The 20,735-nt window shown below is 39.2% G+C and overlaps 2 protein-coding genes across 22 annotated transcripts in view; one reads left to right on the forward strand and one right to left on the reverse strand.

Annotated features, from left to right (window-relative positions):
- The window catches only part of Sgip1 (SH3GL interacting endocytic adaptor 1), a 283,674-nt gene that overhangs the window by 260,581 nt on the left and 2,358 nt on the right, over window positions 1–20,735 (forward strand). For all 21 annotated transcript variants that reach the window (XM_045149379.1, XM_045149373.1, XM_045149371.1 and 18 more), the window contains 6 exons: window positions 461–572; window positions 6,816–6,971; window positions 9,796–9,928; window positions 17,867–18,069; window positions 19,169–19,233; window positions 20,034–20,198. In XM_045149379.1, the coding sequence (XP_045005314.1) occupies window positions 461–572; window positions 6,816–6,971; window positions 9,796–9,928; window positions 17,867–18,069; window positions 19,169–19,233; window positions 20,034–20,198 (834 nt within the window). The remainder of the gene's footprint in view (window positions 1–460; window positions 573–6,815; window positions 6,972–9,795; window positions 9,929–17,866; window positions 18,070–19,168; window positions 19,234–20,033; window positions 20,199–20,735) is intronic.
- On the reverse strand, window positions 13,438–14,077 carry LOC101617532 (eukaryotic translation initiation factor 1-like). Its single transcript, XM_045149394.1, has one exon. The coding sequence runs from the start codon at window positions 13,947–13,949 to the stop codon at window positions 13,608–13,610; it is 342 nt and encodes a 113-aa protein (XP_045005329.1). The 5' UTR covers window positions 13,950–14,077; the 3' UTR covers window positions 13,438–13,607.

A 20,735-nucleotide genomic window follows, 5' to 3' on the forward strand; every position in this document is an offset into this window, starting at 1 on the left:
CCTCATGCCTTAAACAAAGCATTGGAAATCCCTCTGACTTTGTTCTTCTGCTTGGATTTTCTTTTCTGTAGTGACTTACATAATGAGGTTGATTTCAAGTGTATTTGTCTATAAACCAGCCAAATGCTTCTTTTAAAATACTTGGGCTCCGACACATGTTGGGTCATGATATGCAGAGACATTTATCTTACCCATTACTGTGGGCTAACTCCACAATGCATGACCCATATACCTCAACAAGGAGGGGCCAAGGGAAGGGGGTAGGTCATGGATGAGCCTAATAATGGTACCAAACTGACTGTATTTGCTGAATACAAGACTAATTAATAATAAAAAGAAAAGAAAAAAACTTGGGCTCTATGTTGAATACAGAAACAGAGTTTTGTGGGCTTTAGCTCCACATAGAGCAGATATTGCTTATGTAAGCTCAGAATAAATGGAAGCTTTTCATTTCATGCAGGTTCTTCCAGGGGACCCAGCCCTCTCACCATGGGGGCCCAGGATACCCTCCCTGTTGCAGCTGCATTCACAGAAACCGTCAATGCCTACTTCAAAGGAGCAGATCCAAGCAAGTGAGTGGGCCAGGCCAGTATTTCTCAAGCTCTGTCCTATCTTGTAGGGACACCCTAAACATAACTATTTACCTCTTGAGAAAGAGGTCTACAGATATAATCCAGGTGGTCTATGAATTTCCTAAAATTCTATTACATATATAATGTGCTCATTTTTTCATAAAAATAAATTATAGTATTCTACATGCTAACATAGGGGCTCATGACATAAAACTACTAATAGTGACTATTGATTTACACTGAATACCAAATTCCTATGTCAACCTGGTTTATAAATGTGACATCAGTCTAGAATTAGATTCAGAAACAAAAGTTGGGCTAGAGAGATTGCTCAGTAGTTAAGGCACTTGCCTGTAAAGCCTAACGATCCAAGTTCAGTTCCCTAGTATCCATGTAAAGCCAGATGCACAAAGTGGCTCATATCTGTAGTTCATATGCAGCAGCTAGAGGCCCTGATGAATGCATTCTCCCCCTCCCCTTTCTCTCTCTCTCCCTCCCTCTGTCCCTTTATCTCTCATTGCTGTCCAGGTGAGGTGGTGCATGCCTTTAATCCCAGCACTTGGGAGGCAGAGGTAGGACAATTGCCAGCCTGATAGTGAATTCTAGGTCACTAGCTACAATGAGACCCTAACTCGGAAAAAAAAAAAAAAAAAGCTTACCCTAGGAAGAAAGAATGGTTCTCCATTCTTTTCTTATAAGAACTAGGGCTTGGAGAGCTAGAGGGATGGCTTAGCAGTTAAGGTGCTTGCCTGCAAAGCCAAAGGACTTGGTTCAATTCCCCAGGACCCACGCAAGCCATATACACAAGGTGGCACATGCATCTGGAATTCATTTGCAGTGGCTGGAAGACCTGGTGCACCCATTCTCTCTCTCTCTCTTTCTCTCAAATAAATAAATAATAAATTTTTAAAATAAAAAATAGAACTACAGCTTAGAAAATCTTACTGTTGATGACAAGAATAAGAGGAAAAAAAGAAATGTGCACATAGGCTATAGTATGAAAGTCTTTTTTTTTTTTTTAAGGCATGCACCACCATGCCCAGCTCAGTTCTTTTTTGTTGTTGTTGTTGTTTATTTATTTTTATTTATTTGAGAGTGACAGACAGACAGAGAGAGAAAGAGGCAGATAGAGAGAGAGAGAGAGAGAGAGAATGGGTGCGCTAGGGCCTCCAGCCACTGCAGATGAACTCCAGATGCATGCACCATCTTGTGCATCTGGCTTACATAGGTCCTGGAGAATGGAGCCTCGAACGGGGGTCCTTAGGCTTCACAGGCAAGTGCCTAACCGCTAGTATGAAAGTCTTTTTGAAACTGAGCATTAAGTATGATTAGAACTTTGACCAGCACATTTTAAGTAGGAATTTACATGACTAAGTGTGAATATTCTTAACCTTTCAGAAATTCAGTGTTTCAATATCTAACTCCAACAACTTGTCCCCTCACTTCATGATTCAGCAACAAATTTATCAAATGAACTTCACATCTGCCCTATATAAAAGAGCAACCTTCCTCCCTACCCTTTTCTTCCTTCCTACCTCACATCCTCCTTCAACATTGTCCTTCTAGCATGTCACACATTGGTTCTCAGTTGTCCATGATCTATCCCTGCAATCTGAAATGGAAACTTCAGGAGATTTTGATTTTGACTATTTTTCTCAGCATCAAATCAAGTCCTTGCAGGGTATGCTCAGGTTGTAATTGCTGAACTACTCAAGCTGAAGTCCTCAGCTGGCATTGAAGAGCATGAGTGCGCCCGCCACTCTACTAGACAAGTGGTGCTTGGGTGAAAACACTAGGGTGGAAAATAAGACTTGCACATAAAACAATGCGAAGGCCACCATAGGAAGAGGTTAGATATAGTGCAATGGACGACAAGAAGTCCTTCATATGTTGCTTGTCTTAGTAAGTAAGTGGTAGAACACTCTACAAGTCCCCGACAAGCCTATAAATGATTCATTTTTCCCCAGTGGATGATGCCAGGAGTATGAAGAGATCTGCACCTGTGACCCTGGTGTTTGTGATCCAGACATTCCAATGATTAAAACACTTGAGCCTAATTCACGATAGTACTTTGCCTATACCCTTCCAAATTAACTGAGCCATGAATTTTTGTGTATATATGCAATCCATTTTCAGCTGTACTGCTATAGTCACAATATGTTATGTTTGCTGACAGGAGAGAGATCTTGTTTATTTCACTGAAGTTTTAATATTTGAAATTTATGAACATATCATGAAATGACATTATTCTATATTTCATGTCATCTCCAAACAGTTAATCATTTCTTTTGTTCTTTTGTTATTCACTTTCAAAGAAACTCTTCAAGTTCTATTACTAGGCAAAAATAGAACCAAATAGCACCAAACAGAGAAATTATACAGAAAGTACACTTTGATTTGATGAGTAAACAGAAATCTACTACTTTAATTATTATATATTTTGAAATGTAATTTATTTGAGTATATTTACATCCATCCACTGAATACTAAAGGCACCTGTAGCAGGTAATTTAGTCCATTTTATTAATGGCATAGTATCACATTTAATCAGCACACATCCTCTTGATATACTTTGTCTCTACATTAACTATAGCTGTTCTATTGTAGAGAAAACAGTATCAAGAGAGAGCACACCTTTAATCCTAGCACTTGGGAGGCTAAAGTATGAAGATAATTGTGATTTCAAGGTCAACCTGAGGCTACAGAGTGAATTCTAGCTTATCCTGGGCTACAGTGAAATCCTACCTCAAAAAAGAGAGAGAGAGAAAGAGAGAAAATTAAAACAAAAACAAAGCATGCACACACACACACACACACAAAAAAAAAAAATAATAATAATGTCAGCAAAAAAAGTCTACCTGAGTTCAGTATAGGCACAATTCTTTTTGGGGAGTGAGGACTTGAGAGAGGGAGACAGACTGGGATCCCCAGAACCCCTTGCTGCTGCAAACAAACTACATCTAGTTTTATATGAGTAGTGGGGAATTGAACCCAGGCCATCAGCTTTGCAAACAAGTACCTTTGACCTCTCAGCCATCTCCACCTGCATTTGCCTTCCTTAGAACAGCTCAGAAATGGACAAAATAGGGCTGGAGAGATGGTTTAGTGGTTAAGGTGTTTGCCTGCAAAGCCAAAGGACTCAGGTTTGATTCCCCAGGACCCATATTAGCCAGATGCACAGGGGGGCACACATATCTGGAGTTTGCAGTGGCTGGAGGCCCTGGAGTGCCCATTCTCTCTCTCTCTCTCTCTCTCTCTGTCAAAGAAAGAAATAAATAAAAATAAAATATTTAAAAATGGGCAAAATATTTGAAACAATGATGTGACGGCAGGTGAAGGTCAGTGACCATCAGCCTATTTCCTCAGGTTTCCATGGTGAGCTAAACAGAGCAGGGCCCTGCTGTTGATAGGAGGTGAACACTGAAAATAAACAAAGTTGTAATGGTAACATTACTTGTTTTTAGAACTATTAAAAAGCTATAGTGTGGGCTGGAGAGATGGCTTAGTGGTTAAGCGCTTGCCTGTGAAGCCTAAGGACCCCGGTTCAAGGCTCAGTTCCCAGGACCCACGTTAGCCAGATGCACAAGTGGGCGCACGCGTCTGGAGTTTGTTTGCAGTGGCTGGAAGCCCTGGCTCACCCATTCTCTCTCTCTACCTCTATCTGTCTTTCTCTCTGTGTCTGTCACTCTCAAATAAATAAATAAATAATGACCAAAAAATATTTAAAAAAAAAAAAAAAAGCTATAGTGCCTGGTGTGGTGGCCCACACCTTTAATCCTAGCACTTGAGAGGCAGAGATAAGAGAATCGCCATGAGTTTGAGGCCACCCTGAGATTACATAGTAAATTCCAGTTCAGCCTGAGCTAGAGTGAAACCCTACCTCAAAAAATCAAAAAAAAAAAAAAAAAAAGAAAGAAAAACTATAGTAATCATGATCATATGGTATTGGTTTACAGGTAGACAAAATACACCAAGGAAATATAATAATGGATCCAGAAATAGACACACACACACACACACACACACACATATATACACATATATAGTATATTTCAACAATATTTCCAAGGTAATTCAGTATAGAAAAGATAACATTTTCTCAATAAATGGTGCAAAAAGAAGAAAAAAATATCTTGCACTGTACAAAAGTTAACTAAAATGTATCACAAAGATCAATGGCAAATTAAACATGGAGAAGTTTCTAGATGAAAATATAGGGCTGAGGAGATGACTCAACAGTTAAAGGCACTTGCTTGCAAAGCCTGCCAGCCTAGGTTCAGTTTCCCAGTACCCACATAAATTGACACATGTCTGAAGTTTGCAGCAGCAAGAGACCTTAGCATGCATGCACACACATATGCAAATAAATGAATTAATTTTAAAAAGAAGAAAAATATACCTATATTGAGGAGCTGTGGAGATAGCTCAGTTGATAAAGTGCCTCACAAGCATGAGGACCTGAGTTCAATCCCCACTCTCCACATAAAATGCTTGGTGTGTTGATGCACACCTGTAATCCCAGTGCTGGGAAAGTGCTGATGGTGAAACCTAAGATTGTCCTCTGGCCTCCACATGCACAAATTTGCCTCCACATACATACAAACAGACATGCACATGCATGCACACCATGCAAACACATGTGAAAAAGAAACCAAAATGAAAGAAAGCTAGGTGATACTTTTGTGACCTGACATTTGGCAAAGACTTCTTAGAGCACCAAAACAATAACATACAATGCATAAAAAGAAAGCTGACAAGTTCATAACCTTTCCTCTTCAAAATGCTCTTAGGAGGAAGGAAAGCACCTTAGTATGGGGGAGGGGAAAACATCTGCAAATCATATTCCTGATAAATGATATATACCTGGAATGTGAAAAAAAAAAAAACTCCACTTTCAATAAGAACAAAAGCCTTGCTTTAAAAATTTGGCAGAGAATTTGAGAAGACACTTCTTCAAGTAGATGACTGGCACCTCAACATATGCAAAGTTGCTAAGATCTTTTGATGGTCTGCAAAGGCAGGTTAAGATGGGATACCACTATTCACCAATGGAAACACCTACAGTTATAACAACATATTCTACAGTGTTGGTAGAATGTAGAAGTGGCATTTTCCACTTCAGTAAATAGTGAACAAAGGAAAACATTTGGGTGTTTCTTTAAAAGTATTTAAAATATATATTTAATCAATGATCTATTAATTACATTTATTTATTTACTTGTAAGCAAAAGAGAGAGAGAAAGAGCATGGGCACACCATGACCTCTTGCCCCTACAAACAGACTCCAGACACATGCACTACATTGTACATCTGGCTTTACGTGGATACTGGGGAATTGAACCAGGCCATCAGGCTTTGCAAGCAAGCTCCTTTAATTTCTAAGCCACCTCTTTAGCTCCTACATTTCAATTTCTATGAATGATTTTAAGTTGTGACAAAACAAATTAATGGAATAAAGAACTAATTAAGTTGTAAGAACTTTCCTATATGAAACATAAAAGATACCAATCATATTACTGAGAGCTAAAATAAGTCCCAGGGAAGTGTGTTAATATTGTACAACTTAAAAATCTTCAAATAATGATCCAAAATTCAGAAATCAAAGCAATAATCATAAGCAAATGGCTCTATTTGTGAAGTTAGCCTATAGACTTTATACTTCTTACAGTTCAAAGTATATTTAACAAAATAGCTCCTTTTTTATCTTATTACTTTTTAATAATAGGGGTGTCATTTTGTTTCCCAAAACAAATAGTCACATCCTCTAAAGATAAGTTCAAAGTTCAAGTTCCCTTCCATTAAAAAAAATAATTCTAAGGCTGGAAAGATTGCTTAGTGGTTAAGGTGCTTGCCTGTGAAGCCTAAAGAACCAGGTTCAATTCTCCAGATCCCACATAAGCCAGATGCACAAGGTGGCGCATGTGTTTGGAGATCATTTGCAGTGGCTGGAGGCCCTGACACATTCATTTTTTTTCTCTCTCTCTCCTTCTCTCTATATCTAATAAATAAAATATTAAAATAATAATAAATTTTACATTTTCTTATGACTAAGACTTTTAAATCAGCTAGTAAGCTCTGGCTCAGCTGTCAGGAAAGCTAGACATGAGTGGAATTGTAAGTGCTTCTCTTTAACCTCTCTGGATAATTATTATGTTATTGCTCAAATCTTCTCCTCAACTGTGGTGAGTCCCAGCACATTGACCTGGGTCTCTTTCCTTTCCTATGTTATGATTTTGTATCCAGGTGCATCGTTAAGATTACTGGAGAAATGGTGCTGTCCTTTCCTGCCGGCATTACCAGACACTTCGCCAACAACCCAGCCCCTGCTGCTCTGACTTTCCGGGTATTAAATTTCAGCAGGTTAGAACACGTCCTGCCAAATCCCCAACTTCTTTGCTGGTAAATACGATTTTGCATAAAATTTAAAGAGATGAGTTTATGTAGCATTTTTGTTTAGATCCTTCCAGGAACAGCATAAGAGCTAAGTGATGTCTGTGCACATGGCACATAGATTCGGACACCAACTTTGTGTCAACCCTCTGTCAGTATTTTGTGACTCTGTGTGTGTGTGTTTACATATTCATTTAGTTTCGGTGGTCAACTTTTAAAGTAACTGAAGACATTTGAAGTAAGCAAATCTGTATCAGTGGTAATGGACTCATGTCTGTTTCACTTACTACACAAGTGAAATGAATGATGGAAAATGAACCCAATGATACAAAATGGTTTGTTGTATGAGCATCTCTTGAAATTAAATAACTTTGGAATTGTGTGCTACTTTTGCACATGAGCTTGAAAAGCTTTCTTGTGAAGGATTTAACTTCACTCAAGTAGGGATTGTCTTGACACAACTTAATGTGCTATGGCAAAGCTTATGCGAGGGTATTTATATAAATGCATGCTTCACATATCAAACCTGAAATGTCTTTAATCATTATGTTCATGCACTGTCATACAAACATGTCATACAAACATACATACAAAATCTATGCTATTAAAATAATCAACTATACCATGTTACATGTTGGTCATAGATGAGACAAGAGACACCATTCTCAGCAGCTTCTTCTCCATCACCAAGTGTGAATATTGCATCCAAACATTTCTCTCGAAGGTGACCACGTTTTTTCCTTTACTGAATCCTCAAGAAATTGACCTCCATTATGTCCCTAGATCATAGTACATGCTTCCCTCCCTGAATCTAATCTTGTCCTATGCCAACACATTTTTACAGTCAAGTGACTTTATGAGATTCATCTTTGTACTCCAATGACTTCACATTGTAAATGTTCAGAATCTACACTTCTTACTATTGTCTTTGAGCCCTGGGTGTCTGCCCTCACTTAGACATCTGTTCTCATTAGTAATGCCTCTGCTGTTGAATCCTTAAGGCGTCTGCCAATCAGCTTGCTAGCTGGGTCCTGCCACACTTCAAGGTTGTCCTAATGGTTTCCTCCTCCAATACTCATTCCTCTTAACCAGCACTAATCATCCCCTGGCCACCAGCCCCAAACTAAAGTATGTTCCCTTGTTACTCTCACCAATGTCCTCCTCTTTTCATGATATGTTTATTCACTCAATATCTCCTCCATGAGACAACACAATCCAGAGGGCATGGGACCCAGCTGTTGTAACACCACCATGTCCTCAGCAACTCCCTCTGTACCTACTGTCCCATAGGGACTTGAGTAATATTTGTCAAATCAGTGAATGACTCAACCACAATTTAAGTTTTTCTTAAGCACTTAGGAATCCCATCCCTAAGTAGAAATGTACTTGGCCAAACTTTCTGAAATATTTATTAAAGCAGACATTTTCAGAAATCATCATAGATGTATAGCTTTGCTTACTTTCAGAAATGTATTTTTTAATTTTAACTTCAATATTTTACAATTCATGTCTACTTAGTATAAATTAATAGTATGTTGCTTCATATTAACTCCAAACCACTATTTTGATCTAATGGGAAATTCTGCCCTGTGGGTCTTATCAGTGTTGGAATGTGAATTTTTCTTCTTAACTATTTGTTCTTAAGCATAGTATTTAATCTCACTAACCCCATTGCTCATATTTCCTGTCTCCTTGTGTAGTGACAGATTTGGGAGCTGTGGAATCTTAGACACATTGAAACAAGAGCACTTGTAGTGTCCTTAGCTCCACTTGCCCAAGGGCTAGAACTCTTCCATTCCCCCTCTGTGTCCTAAGAATTTCATTTTGTACGTCGTCACCTTATACCAGAACCCAGAAGACCCCAGTGTCACAAACTTGGCCTCTTCCCTCCTAACAGCCACTTCCTCTGACAGAACAGTTGCAGTTAAAGTCCTGATTTTGTGACTTGGCTTTCTTAGAATATTTGTATTCAAGAGGCTGAGTCATAGCAGCTCATTGTCATTTTCCCTTTATCACCTTTTCACATCATCATCCTTTTCTTAACTGCTGATTTTCTCTTTCAATAAGTTTACTTATAATAGTTCTTTTTTTCTAGGGTCAATTGTAATGAAATGATATCCATGTATCTAACCAAGGGCTTAATACATGAAGGGTGCTCAAGAAATATTAGCTACTACTATGTATTACAGATGGTATTCTGAAAGTAAACTCTATGTAAGGAGTTGTATGTTGAGTTACTGAATCACTCTAGGTCTAAGTTTCTCCATTTTTAACATGCAGGATATTAGTATGGCCCTTCTCAGTTACCTTGGTAATCAAGACCAAGGCCAAGGCTTTTCTTATTTGCTTTTCTTTTTGGAGACAAAGTCTCACTATTTACCTCAGTCTAACCTCAAACTTGTGCCAGCTTCCCAAATGCTATAATTAATTACTAGAGCGCATATACAGTTTGGCCATATCAGTTCAAGGAAAATAAATTTACTCAGCTCCTTAATAGCATTACCAAGTTCATTTAGACAAAACTGGAGTGAAGTGGGAAGGGCTGTTAAGATATTGGTTAAGAAATATTCTCTCTTCAAAGAACTCAGCTCTGGTTATACTGGACTGACATTTGCAGACCTCACAGAGATGTCCAACCAGGAGACTCCCCTGTGAGAACTAACCTGCTTATAGAATGCCCTATAGAGCTGTACTGTGCTAACATATGACTGGGAATACCATATTCTACCAATCATCAATAGAAGATGTAAAAATTAGATGGAAACTTGCTAAAATGATTTTTGTATGGATGTTGTTGGTTATAATGTATATTTTTTTCTTTCCAACTTAATAGTGATAACACACAAACTGATGCCAGTGCCAAGGAATTCTGGGTAAATATGCCAAATTTGATGACTCACCTAAAGAAAGTATCTGAACAAAAGCCCCAGGCTACATATTATAATGTGGACATGCTCAAATATCAGGTAAGCTTATTTATATGGGCAGAATATCTTATTCCATATTCCACATTGCTATTCTTTCTCTTATTTTCACTTTTTAATAGTGTGTGTATACATGAATGTGCAGATGCTGTATGAGTGTATGTGGAAACCAGAGAACATTAATGTTCCTCTCCTCCACTCTACTTCCTTGAGATAGAGTCTCTCAGTAAACCTGGAACTGCCATTTCTTAGCGGACCAGTGAGCCCATGATTTCTTGTTTCTCTCTCCTTCAGGACAAAAGTTATAAGCATGTGTGGCTGTGGCCAGCTTTAAAAATTTATATTCTAAAGTACTATTGTAGTTATTGTGTAGCTGGGACAAAGCACATGACCAAAAGCACCTGATGAGAGGAAAATTTTTATGAGCAGAGGCTGGATATCACCTCTACCACAGCAGGTGGAAAACAGCAGCAGGAGAGTGAACTGACCAACACTGGCAAGCTAGGAGCTAACAAACCTCAATGCCTACTCCCAGAGACACCTCCTCCAGAAAGGCTCCACCTCCCTAAGATTCTACCATGTAGAGACTAAGCAGAAAGCTCAAATACTGAGGCTATGGGAACATTTACATTCAAACCACCACAAAGTACCTAACATGACATAAAAGCAAATAAAGTAAAATTTATATTAATGTTATTGAAAAGCTATAATTATAAGAAAAAGTAAACTGTAAAGAACCAATTGGGAGACTAGGGATGAGAAAACCCAGTTTCAACATAAAAGATAAATATTTTATTTATTTTTTTTAATTATTTATTTATTTATTTGAGAGCGACAGACACAGAGAGAAAGACAGACAGAGGGAGAGAGAGAGAGAATGGGCGCACCAGGGCTTCCAGCCTCTGCAAACAAACTCCAGACGCGTGCGCCCCCTTGTGCATCTGGCTAACGTGGGACCTGGGGAACCGAGCCTCGAACCGGGGTCCTTAGGCTTCACAGGCAAGCGCTTAACCGCTAAGCCATCTCTCCAGCCCTATTTTATTTTTTTAAAGTTATAAAAAACAGGAACTTTTCTGGGGCTGGAGAGATGGCTCAGTGGTTAAAGGCCCTTTTTGCAAAGCCTGACAGCCTAGATTCAATTCCCCAGTATTCATGTAAAGCCATATGCAAAAAGTGGTGCATGTACCTGGAGTTCCTTTGCAGCAGGTAGAGGCCCTGGCACACCCATTCTCATTCTTTGTCTCTCTCTGCTTGCAAATAAATAAATAATAATAATAATAATAACACAGAAAAAGAGCTGGAGGAATGACTTAGCAGTTAAGGTGTTTGCCTGAAAAGCCAAAGGACCCAGGTTTGATTCCCCAGGACCCACGTTAGCCAGATGCAAAAGGGGGCACATGATGTGTCTGGAGTGTCTAGAGCTCTCTGCAGGAGCTGGAGGTCCTGATGCTCCCATTCTCTCTCTCTCTCTCTCTTTCTCTCCCTCCCTCTTTGTCAAATAAATAAATAAAATATTTTTTCTTTATAGAAAATAATAAAATATTTTTTAAAACACAGAAAAATTATAAGTATTGAGAAACTAAATTACCATCATTTTCCTGAATATTACTATTCTAATACTTTTTAATATTTTTTAATTATTATTATTGTTATTAACAACATGGTTTTTATGGATATATTATGTGGTGGTATGCTCTTTTCCCTTGTCCCTGCCCCCATTCTGTTGGGGATACTCCTCAATAAGGTTGCAGGTATTCTCCATGGGGAATTTATACATTTATGAATTTATGCATTGTGAGATCAGTAGTCAGTTATTTGAGGTGGCAAAGAATGACTCTGGGAATGATGTCTCAACCTGTGGCTCTTAACAATCTTTCCACAAAATTCCCTGAGCTGTGGTGGGTGAATTTTAAGTCTACTTCAGTGATGAGTTCTTAGGAGCCTCTGGATCTCTGCTTTGGTAAGTGTTGAATATCTTCAAGGTCTGTCTCCTTCACCCTGATGCTGATTATCAGAACAGCATGGAAGCAGCACTCTTGTTAGTCTCCCCAATTTCTTGGTGGATTCAGCTGTCGTTTAGCTGAAGTGTGAGGGGTAGTTTATCTCCTCTGGTCTCACTACCTTCTGAAAAAGAAGACCAGATTCTCCAACAGTCAGCATAGTTTAAATGGAAAAAGCATTATTCATTTAGGGAGAATTTGATGTATGTAACCCCTCTTTTAGCCAAAGACTAGAGAAAGCTTGACACTAGAGAACATAATCTTTGTCTCCATAGGATTCTAACCTGGTTCCCAATTCCAGATACATGTTCCTTTACACTGACCAGATCTCTCAGCCAATCTGAAAGCTATAGGTTACCCACTGAGGCTGTGTACCACTATTGCACTGGTGTTTACATAGTGTCAGGGTGATTGCTTCTGAGTAGCTTAGAACTCTGGTTTCTCAGACCATTGTTGGCCATTTTTCACAATAGCCCATATAGTGTTTTTCAGCAGTAGACAGGCTAACTGTCTAAGGACTAGCTTTCTTCTGAATTTCAGCCAGGTTTCTCCATGTCTGTGTCAGTAGCATATGGTGTCTTCAGCAATAGGGTCTTAGCTTTTGCTACAGGCAGATAATCAAGTGATTTGACAGAAAGCTCTTTTAATTTGGGGACATCATAGGTCTCTCTGATCAACAGCTCAATGTGGGTAGCAACCAATCTATGGTACTGGGAGTTACAGGTCAGAGACAGAAAAAAAAATTCTTTTAAGCTTAAACTTCATCTCACCCTCCCCAGAGCCCTACATTTCAGGTGTTCCCCCCTTACTCCTTTTGAGGGTTATATCTGTTAGGATATCTCCAAGGATAAAGGTTTCTATGGTATCAGCTGTTTTGGGATTTAATTGTGTGTTTGTTTCTTTCCCCTCCCCTGCAAGTTCTTCCATCCCTATTGTCTGGGCCTTGAGTTACCTATCAGGCAACTTAAGCAGGTCCAGGTTAGGAACCACAGATGGTGACACCATGCAGCCTTTGTCTTTCTGTGATTGTGTGAATTCGCTGAGTGTGATCTACTCCAAGTTTGTCCATTTTTCTACAAGTTCAATTGTATCATTTTTTCTTACTACTGAGTAGAATTCCATTGTGTAAATGTACCATGACTTTGTTATCCATTCATCCAATGATGGGCATCTGGGTTGATTCCAGTTCTTAGCTATTATTAATTGAGCAGCTATAAACATGGTTGAGCAAATATCTCAGTAGTGAAGCATGGAGCATTTGGGATAAATGCTTAGTAAGGGAATAAGTAGGTCTCTTGGTAGCTCTACAGCCATCCTTTGCAAGAATCTCCATATTGATTTTCACAGTGGTTGTACAAGTTTACATTCCCACCAATAGTGGATAAGGGTTCCTCTTTCCCCAAATCCTCATGAACATTTGTCATTGTTAGATTTTTTTTTTTTTTTTTTAATGATTGCTAGCTTTACTGGAGTAAGGTGGAATCTCATGGTTCTTTTAACTTGCATTTCCCTAATGGTTAAAGATGTTGAACATTTTCTTTTTTTTTTGCATGGCTCTTTTCAGTTTATTGCATGAAGTTACACTAGTCCAAGTTAAAAGCGGACCCCAAATGGTTACATTATACAAGCTGTGAGGTTTTTAAACTTGTGACAAGGGACAGGAGGGACATTCTACTCATTGCAAGGAAATCCTCACTTATACTTCAGAGAGCCACAAGCACTTAAAACCCATGAACCTTCAGCTGATAGTCCTTAGCCAGTCCAATCTCTATTAGGAACTGGCATATGTTCTTGCGCTGGTCACCCTGTAGCTGAATCACTTCTCCATATTCTGGATGTTCAATTACAGTACCATTGCAGGCAAATTTCTTCTTGAACGCCTTCACTAGTTTCTTTTTATCGTAATCATCAGCGATCCCTTGGACAGTAGTCAGGGTCTTCCTGCCGTTCCTCTGTTGAATTCTTATATGGATATAATCCTCAGTGCCGGCAGGAAGCAGGTCATCACCCTTACTTGCATCAGCAAAGGGGTCGAAAGAGTGGAGGTTCTGGATAGCGGACATACGATATGATTCCTTTTCCTCGGTGGAAACGGCCTGCGGAAGGCGGCTGCGGGAGAAGGCGGGCAGGGGGGACGGAGCGTCGGGAAGCGAGGGGGCTCGAGGGGGAGGCAGCTGAGTCCTCAGCGGCGGCTCACTGACTGGGGCCTTGAACATTTTCTTGAGTGTGTGTTAGCCATTTGTAATTCTCCCTCTGATAACTCCCTATTCAGGTCTCTGCCCCATTTTTGGAGTGAGTTGTTTGGGTTTTTTTTTTATTATTTTGTTTTTTGAGTTCTTTGTAGATTCTAGATATTAGGTTTCTTTTGTCAGTGGTATAGCTGGTGAAGATTTTCTCCCATTCAGTGGGTAATCTACTGACTATGCTTATGGTATGTTTGTCTGTGCAAAAGCTTTTTAGCTTCATGAAATCCCATTGGTTGAATGACATTTTAATTTCCTTGGCTACTGGGATTTTGTTCAGGAAGTCTTTCCCCACTCCTATATTGTGAAGAATGCCTCCTATTTTTTCTTCCAGTAGGAGTATTTTCAGGTATTATATTGAGGTCTTTAATCCATTTGGACTTGATTTTTGTGTATGGAGAGATAAGCGGGTCTAGTTTTAATTTTTCTACATATGGCCATCCAATTTGTCCAACATCAATTGTGGAAGATGCTGTCTTTTCTCCAGTCTACATTATTGGCACCTTTGTCAAAGATCAAGTAACTATAGTTACTTGACCAAGTCTTCAATTCTGCTCCATTGGTCTGTTTCTGTTCTTATCCCAGTACCATGCTATTTTTGTTACTATGGCTTTTTAAATATAGCTTTAGATCAGGTATGGCGATACCTCCAGAGGTAATTTTTGTTCCTTTCTGAGGATATGTTTGGATATCCAAGGCCTGCTGCCATTGCATATGAATTTTGAGATCATTTTTTCTATCTCTGTGAAGAACAATGCTGAGACTGTTATTGGCATTGGATTAAATCTGTATGTTGCTTTTGGTAGAATTGCTATTTTCACAATATTAACTCTACCTATCCAGGAGCATGGGAGGTCTTTCCATCTTCTCATGTCCTCCTCAATTTCTTTCTTGAGTTTTTTTTGTTTTGTTTTGTTTTCATTATATAGGTTATATTGGTTAGTGTTATCCCAAAGGTATTTAATTTTTTTGTTGCTATGGAAAATGGGAAAACCTCACTGATTTCTTTCTCCATATATTTGTCCTTTGCACTAATACATTTTATTTTAAATGATTATATAAAATAATCTGGATTTTCTTCTAGTTTGATAGACCCATGAAAAAATTCTAATAAAACATATGTAAAGAAAGAATTTAATATCAAAAATGATTAATATGGGGCTAAAAAGATGACTTAGTGATTAAGGTGCATGCCTGTGAAGCCTAAGGACCCAGGTTCAATTCTCCAGGTCCCACGTAAGCCAGATGCACATGGTGGCACATGTATCTGGAGTTCATTTGCAGGGGCTGAAGATCCTGGCATGCCCATTTTCTCCCTCTCCCTCTCTCTCTCTCTCTCTCTCTCTCCCTGTGTGTGTGTGTGTGTGTGTGTGTGTGTGTGTGTGTGTGCGTCTAATAAATAAAAATAAAATCTTTTAAAAAATAAATGCTTAAGCCAGGCATGGTGGCACATGCCTTTAATCCCAGCACTCGGGAGGCAGAGGTAGGAAGATCGCTGTGAGTTCAAGGCCACCCTGAGATGATAGAGTGAATTCCAGGTCAGCCTGGACTAGTGTAAGACCCTACCTCAAAAACACAAAAAATAAATAAATAAATAAATAAATAAATGCTTAATGTGAAGTAACATTCTATATGAAAACTTTCTTTTTTGCATGTAGGATTTCCTTTAGTCAAAGTCATTACTGATCTAGTACATAAGCTTATTTCAAATGATTCTATAGAGCCTGCAATCCTATTTTACTGTTCCTTGATTTGTTTTTGTTATTGGCTACATTTAGATTATTTTTATTAAGTGAGGAAATTTTCATTTTAATAGAGGTTAGAACATCTCAACTATGACTTACACTTGCCAGGCACCAACGAACTTGTAAGCAAATGTCAACTCTAAACTGTTACTAAAAAGAAAGATGTATTTATGGAAATTTGTACACAAGAATATAGATATATTCCCTCTACACTAATATTCCCTGAGATTTTATTTGATTGGCTTAACATATGACCCAGGTATGCATCTTTTAACATTTGCAATTATATTTTTATGCATTCACAAGCAAAGAGAGAGAAAAAGAAAGACAGACAGAGAATGGGCATGCCAGGGCATCCAGACACTACAAACAAACTGCAGATATATGCACCCGCTTGTGCATCTGGCTTTATGTGGGCACTGGGTTATCAAACTCTGGTCCTTGGACTTTGTTGGCAATTGCCTTAACCCATGAGCCATCTCTCTAGCCCAGATATGCATTTGTTAAAATAAATTCTCCAAATGAATCTAAGTGTCCTGTGGCCTGCCAGTCACTTATTGAAAATGTTGTAAAGGAACCATTGAAATGTTGTTCCTGTGAGAACAAGATAAGCTTTGAACATTGTGGATAATATATTACTAACAAGAAGATGAAACTGCTGCTATTTGTGGTTTTTGTCTTTCAACAATGCAAGGAATTGGGAGAAGGGTATGTACAGCATTTTGTAGGATTGCTCTCATACCACAGCATGTTGAATGTATGACTACCACTAGAATCCCACCAAAATCGAGACAATCAAAACACAACTGACCAAGCCAAGAGTGGTGGCTCATGCCTTCAACCCCAACACTCAGTAAGCTGAGGTAGGCTGATTTCTCTGAGTTCAAGGCCAGTCTAGGGTTACAGAGTGAGTTCAGGTCAGCCTAGGCTAGAGTGTGATCCTACTTTAAAAAACAAAAAAGAAAATACTACTTCACAAATGTAAAAGACACCTTTAGGGTAGAGGAACTATTATCATTAAGAGGAAACCACCACTAAGACTGGAATGTGGACGAGGTGTGGAAAGAATACAATTGACTATAACTATGAATTCATTACAGACATAGAATTTAAATTGATAATTCTGTTTTTATATAAAAACAAAATTTTTCTGCTTCTTCAAATCTGGCTTTTTCCTGGTCCAACTCACAGCATTTCTTCCAGTTAGAAAAGCTGGGTTCTAGTCTTTGTGTTGGCAAATCCCAGAGAAATTATTATACCACTTTTATCTGCATTATTCATTTGAGAAAGGAAGGGAGGAGGATTCTTAATAGGTTGATATTGTATATATGTAATTACAATGATTTTAATGGGGAGGTAATATGATGGAGAATGGAATTTCAAATGGGAAAGTGTGCGGGTGGGGAGGGAGGGAATTACCATGGGATATATTTTATAATCATGGAAAATGTTAATAAAAATTTAAAAAAAAGAACAAATAAGACAGCAATAGTAATATTTAGTATTTGTTTCCTAAGACATTAGTTCTTTACTATGTGATAAGCATTGTGCTGTTTAGACTCCAACCTTCCTATGGGTGAATATCATTATTTGACAGATGAGAAAATAACAGCCTCAGAGACGTTTAATGACATGCCTAAATCCATTCTTTTATAAGTGGCAGTATCAGTTTCACACGCATGATGGTCCAGTGTCATGGCCTCAACTCCTAACCAATAGACTGTTCCACCTTCTTAATGGGAAGAAAATGTACTATGAACTCTAAAGGCATGGTTGACTTCATATACTTAACCTTAGAGCTGAACTGAGGAGCCAGCTCTCCCACATAGGACCTGAATGTCACAGTGCTCTTCACAGAGTTTGTGAACAGCTTAACAATGTCATGACAATCTGACATCTAAGAACATTCATGTGGAAAACAATCATAGGCCCTGGTTTTGTTTTAGGTTGAAGGTCAAGCCTTACATGTCCTCTTTCCTGTCATTTGGCAAGGTGTCTGCCCAGGGCATCCAGTCCACACCTCTGAACCTGGCAGTGAATTGGCGATGCGAACCTGCAAGCACTGACCTGCGCATTGATTACAAGTACAACGTGGATGCAATGGCCACCGCAGTGGCCCTTAACAATGTGCAGTTCCTCGTCCCCATCGATGGAGGAGTGACCAAGCTCCAAGCTGTGCTCCCACCAGCCGTCTGGTAACAACCTGCTGCTCATCGCTTTCCTCCCTACAAGGGGCTTCATCTAGGAAAGGGAAAAAGACTTCTTAGCACATGGGTTCTGTCTGTGGGAGGCCACAGCAGCCTTCCTGAGAACAGGAAACAGAAGCTGTGGCAGCTCTGTTAAACCCAGGGAGTCCAGTTCTTGCCCAGTGGGAAGCCCTAGAGAAACAGACTTTACAGAGTAGCAGAATGGCCCATAGGGACATGCCGCACAACCACAGCCTCAGAAAGGGAGGAGCTAGAAGCTGATACTTGTCAGTTTGATTCCAGGATCAGAAAAGTCCTCTTGGCATCTCCTTAACTACTTCTTAGCACCCAAAAACTGGGACCAGCCTGGACCACTGTATTTGAGCATCCCTTCCATTGCAGTTAGCTTGCGACCAGAGAAAACAGCAAGAAGGGGTAAAATGGCCTCAGCCTCCAAATTCATGGACTCTCATTTGTAGCTTAAGACTCTAACTACAGGGGAGTCTAGGGAATGCAGGGTCCAATTTAACTTCTGATGGGGATTCAGATTAGAAATAAATAAATAAATAAATGCTGAGTGCCAAAAGCATCTGTTCTAGGAAAATATATATTTCAATTTTTCAACATAACTGTCAACAAAAAGTAAAGTATTTCAAGCCAGGTGTGGTAGTGCATACCTTTAATCCCAGCACTTGGGAGGCAGAGGTAGGAGGATCGCAGTGAATTCGAGGCCACCCTGAGACTCCATAGTCAATTCCAGGTCAGCCTGAGCTAGAGTGAGACCCTACCTCAAAAAGACAAAACAAAAAAAAAAAGTAAAGTATTTCATTAAAATGAATGTCAGCTAGCCAATAGCTCCAATGGAAATTAACAGAATTGATTAGTACTTCCCATCTATTTTTCCTAGTAGGTGTATTCAAAAAAAAAATTTTGAGTTCAGTACTGATCTCTAAATGCTTACCTCACATTGTTTTTGTTGATTAGAATAAGAAAGAGGCTTTATGCAGAGTTTAACTTTTTTAAGACCTTTAAAAAAAAAACACTAACCAGAAGTATGACCACTCTTAAATGCCTTTGCACATGCAAATGTTCTTTATTTTATTTTTAGGAATGCTGAACAGCAAAGAATATTGTGGAAGATTCCTGATATCTCTCAGAAGTCAGAAAATGGAGGTAATGTAATCACAGGCTTGTTTTATTTAACATAGAAAGCTGAAATAATAATAGACATCAGTCAACTAAGTACACAAATAAACAACCAAAATGTTTCATTTGTTTGCAGTTTTTCCATTGCATTTATTTCTACAAATAGGAGCAAATAACTCTCCAATGAATCTTCTCCTCCCCTTTCCAAAAAAGACTTCCCAGGCTGGAAAGTTAAGGTGCTTGCCTGCAAAGTCTAAGGACCCATGTTATACTCTCCAGATTCCACATAAGCCAGATGCACAAAGGTGAGGCAGACGCAAGGTTGCACATGCCTACTGGATGATGCAAGCATCTGGAGTTCAATTGTAGTGGCTTAGGCCATGGCACCCCAGTTCACCCTCTGTCTCTCTCTGTCCCTCTCTCTTCCTCTCCCTCACTCTCTTTCTTTCTCTCTGTCTCTTGCTCTCTCTAAAATAAAAAATGTTAAAAAAAAAAAAAAACCCTCCCTTCCCACAGGCATCCCTGCGACAGAGAAGCACCCTTAGGGAGGTGTGTATCCATTTTGTTTGGTGCCTTTCACTTCCTCTGATGTTAGTCATAGCTTAGAAAGTGTATGTCCTCCCATGCAGCATGTCCCAAATTTGAAGTGCCATTTTGCTGGATCACACTTTTCTAGAATCACTCATAATAATCAGGGTTACTTTTTCTATAACAATATTGCTTCCTAGTTGGTCATGTTTTACATATTGAGTTTTTAGCATAATAACAAAATTACATATAGAATGCTGTATTCACTGTTTTCTTGTAATGATGCTCTTCTTTTCAAGGTGTGGGTTCTTTATTAGCAAGATTTCAGTTATCTGAAGGCCCAAGTAAACCTTCCCCACTGGTTGTGCAGTTCACAAGTGAAGGGAGCACTCTTTCTGGCTGTGACATTGAGCTTGTTGGGGCAGGGTATCGATTCTCACTTATCAAGAAGAGGTTTGCTGCCGGTGAGTGGAGAGCCCTTGTTTCAATGGTGGAAATGAAGTTACCTTAGCTACTCTTCCCCTGAGCAGAGTCAGGATGTGATTTTCTCATCTGTCCCACTTCCTCACTCCTGTCCCCAGTCCAGGACTGCTTACCCAGCCCTGTTCTGTTTCTTTTGTGGGTCTTACCATGTAAATGGTATGTTGAGGTCAGTAGGATAAGTGCTCCTGCTGTTCTGTGGTCAGACAAGATAAGCACACTTGCATTTGAATTTATCTGCAGCCTGAAAATATTTAAAGTAGGAAAAAGGACACACATTTATGTCATGCCTAAGGCATAGGAGTATTACCTTCTTGCAAAGTTTTTGTCCTCCCAAAGGACTTCACAGATTTCAGGTTTGTCAAGTTGAGCCAAAGTCCAGGAGGATCTACTTTCATGCTCAGGGGATGGTCTTCATTTGGAACAAACAATAGCATTTTATGGAAATAGAGGCTCTCTAATAGTAAGGTGATTGAGCTTGTCAGTGATTTGCTTTTTCACTGTGCTGGGCACCAAACTCA

The sequence above is a fragment of the Jaculus jaculus genome, chromosome 5 (genome assembly GCF_020740685.1).
Source record: "Jaculus jaculus isolate mJacJac1 chromosome 5, mJacJac1.mat.Y.cur, whole genome shotgun sequence".
Classification (NCBI taxonomy): Eukaryota; Metazoa; Chordata; class Mammalia; order Rodentia; family Dipodidae; genus Jaculus; species Jaculus jaculus.

Bases quoted from the DNA above. Each gene is read 5' to 3' on its own strand.
- LOC101617532 (XM_045149394.1), bottom strand. From the start codon at position 13,949: ATGTCCGCTATCCAGAACCTCCACTCTTTCGACCCCTTTGCTGATGCA.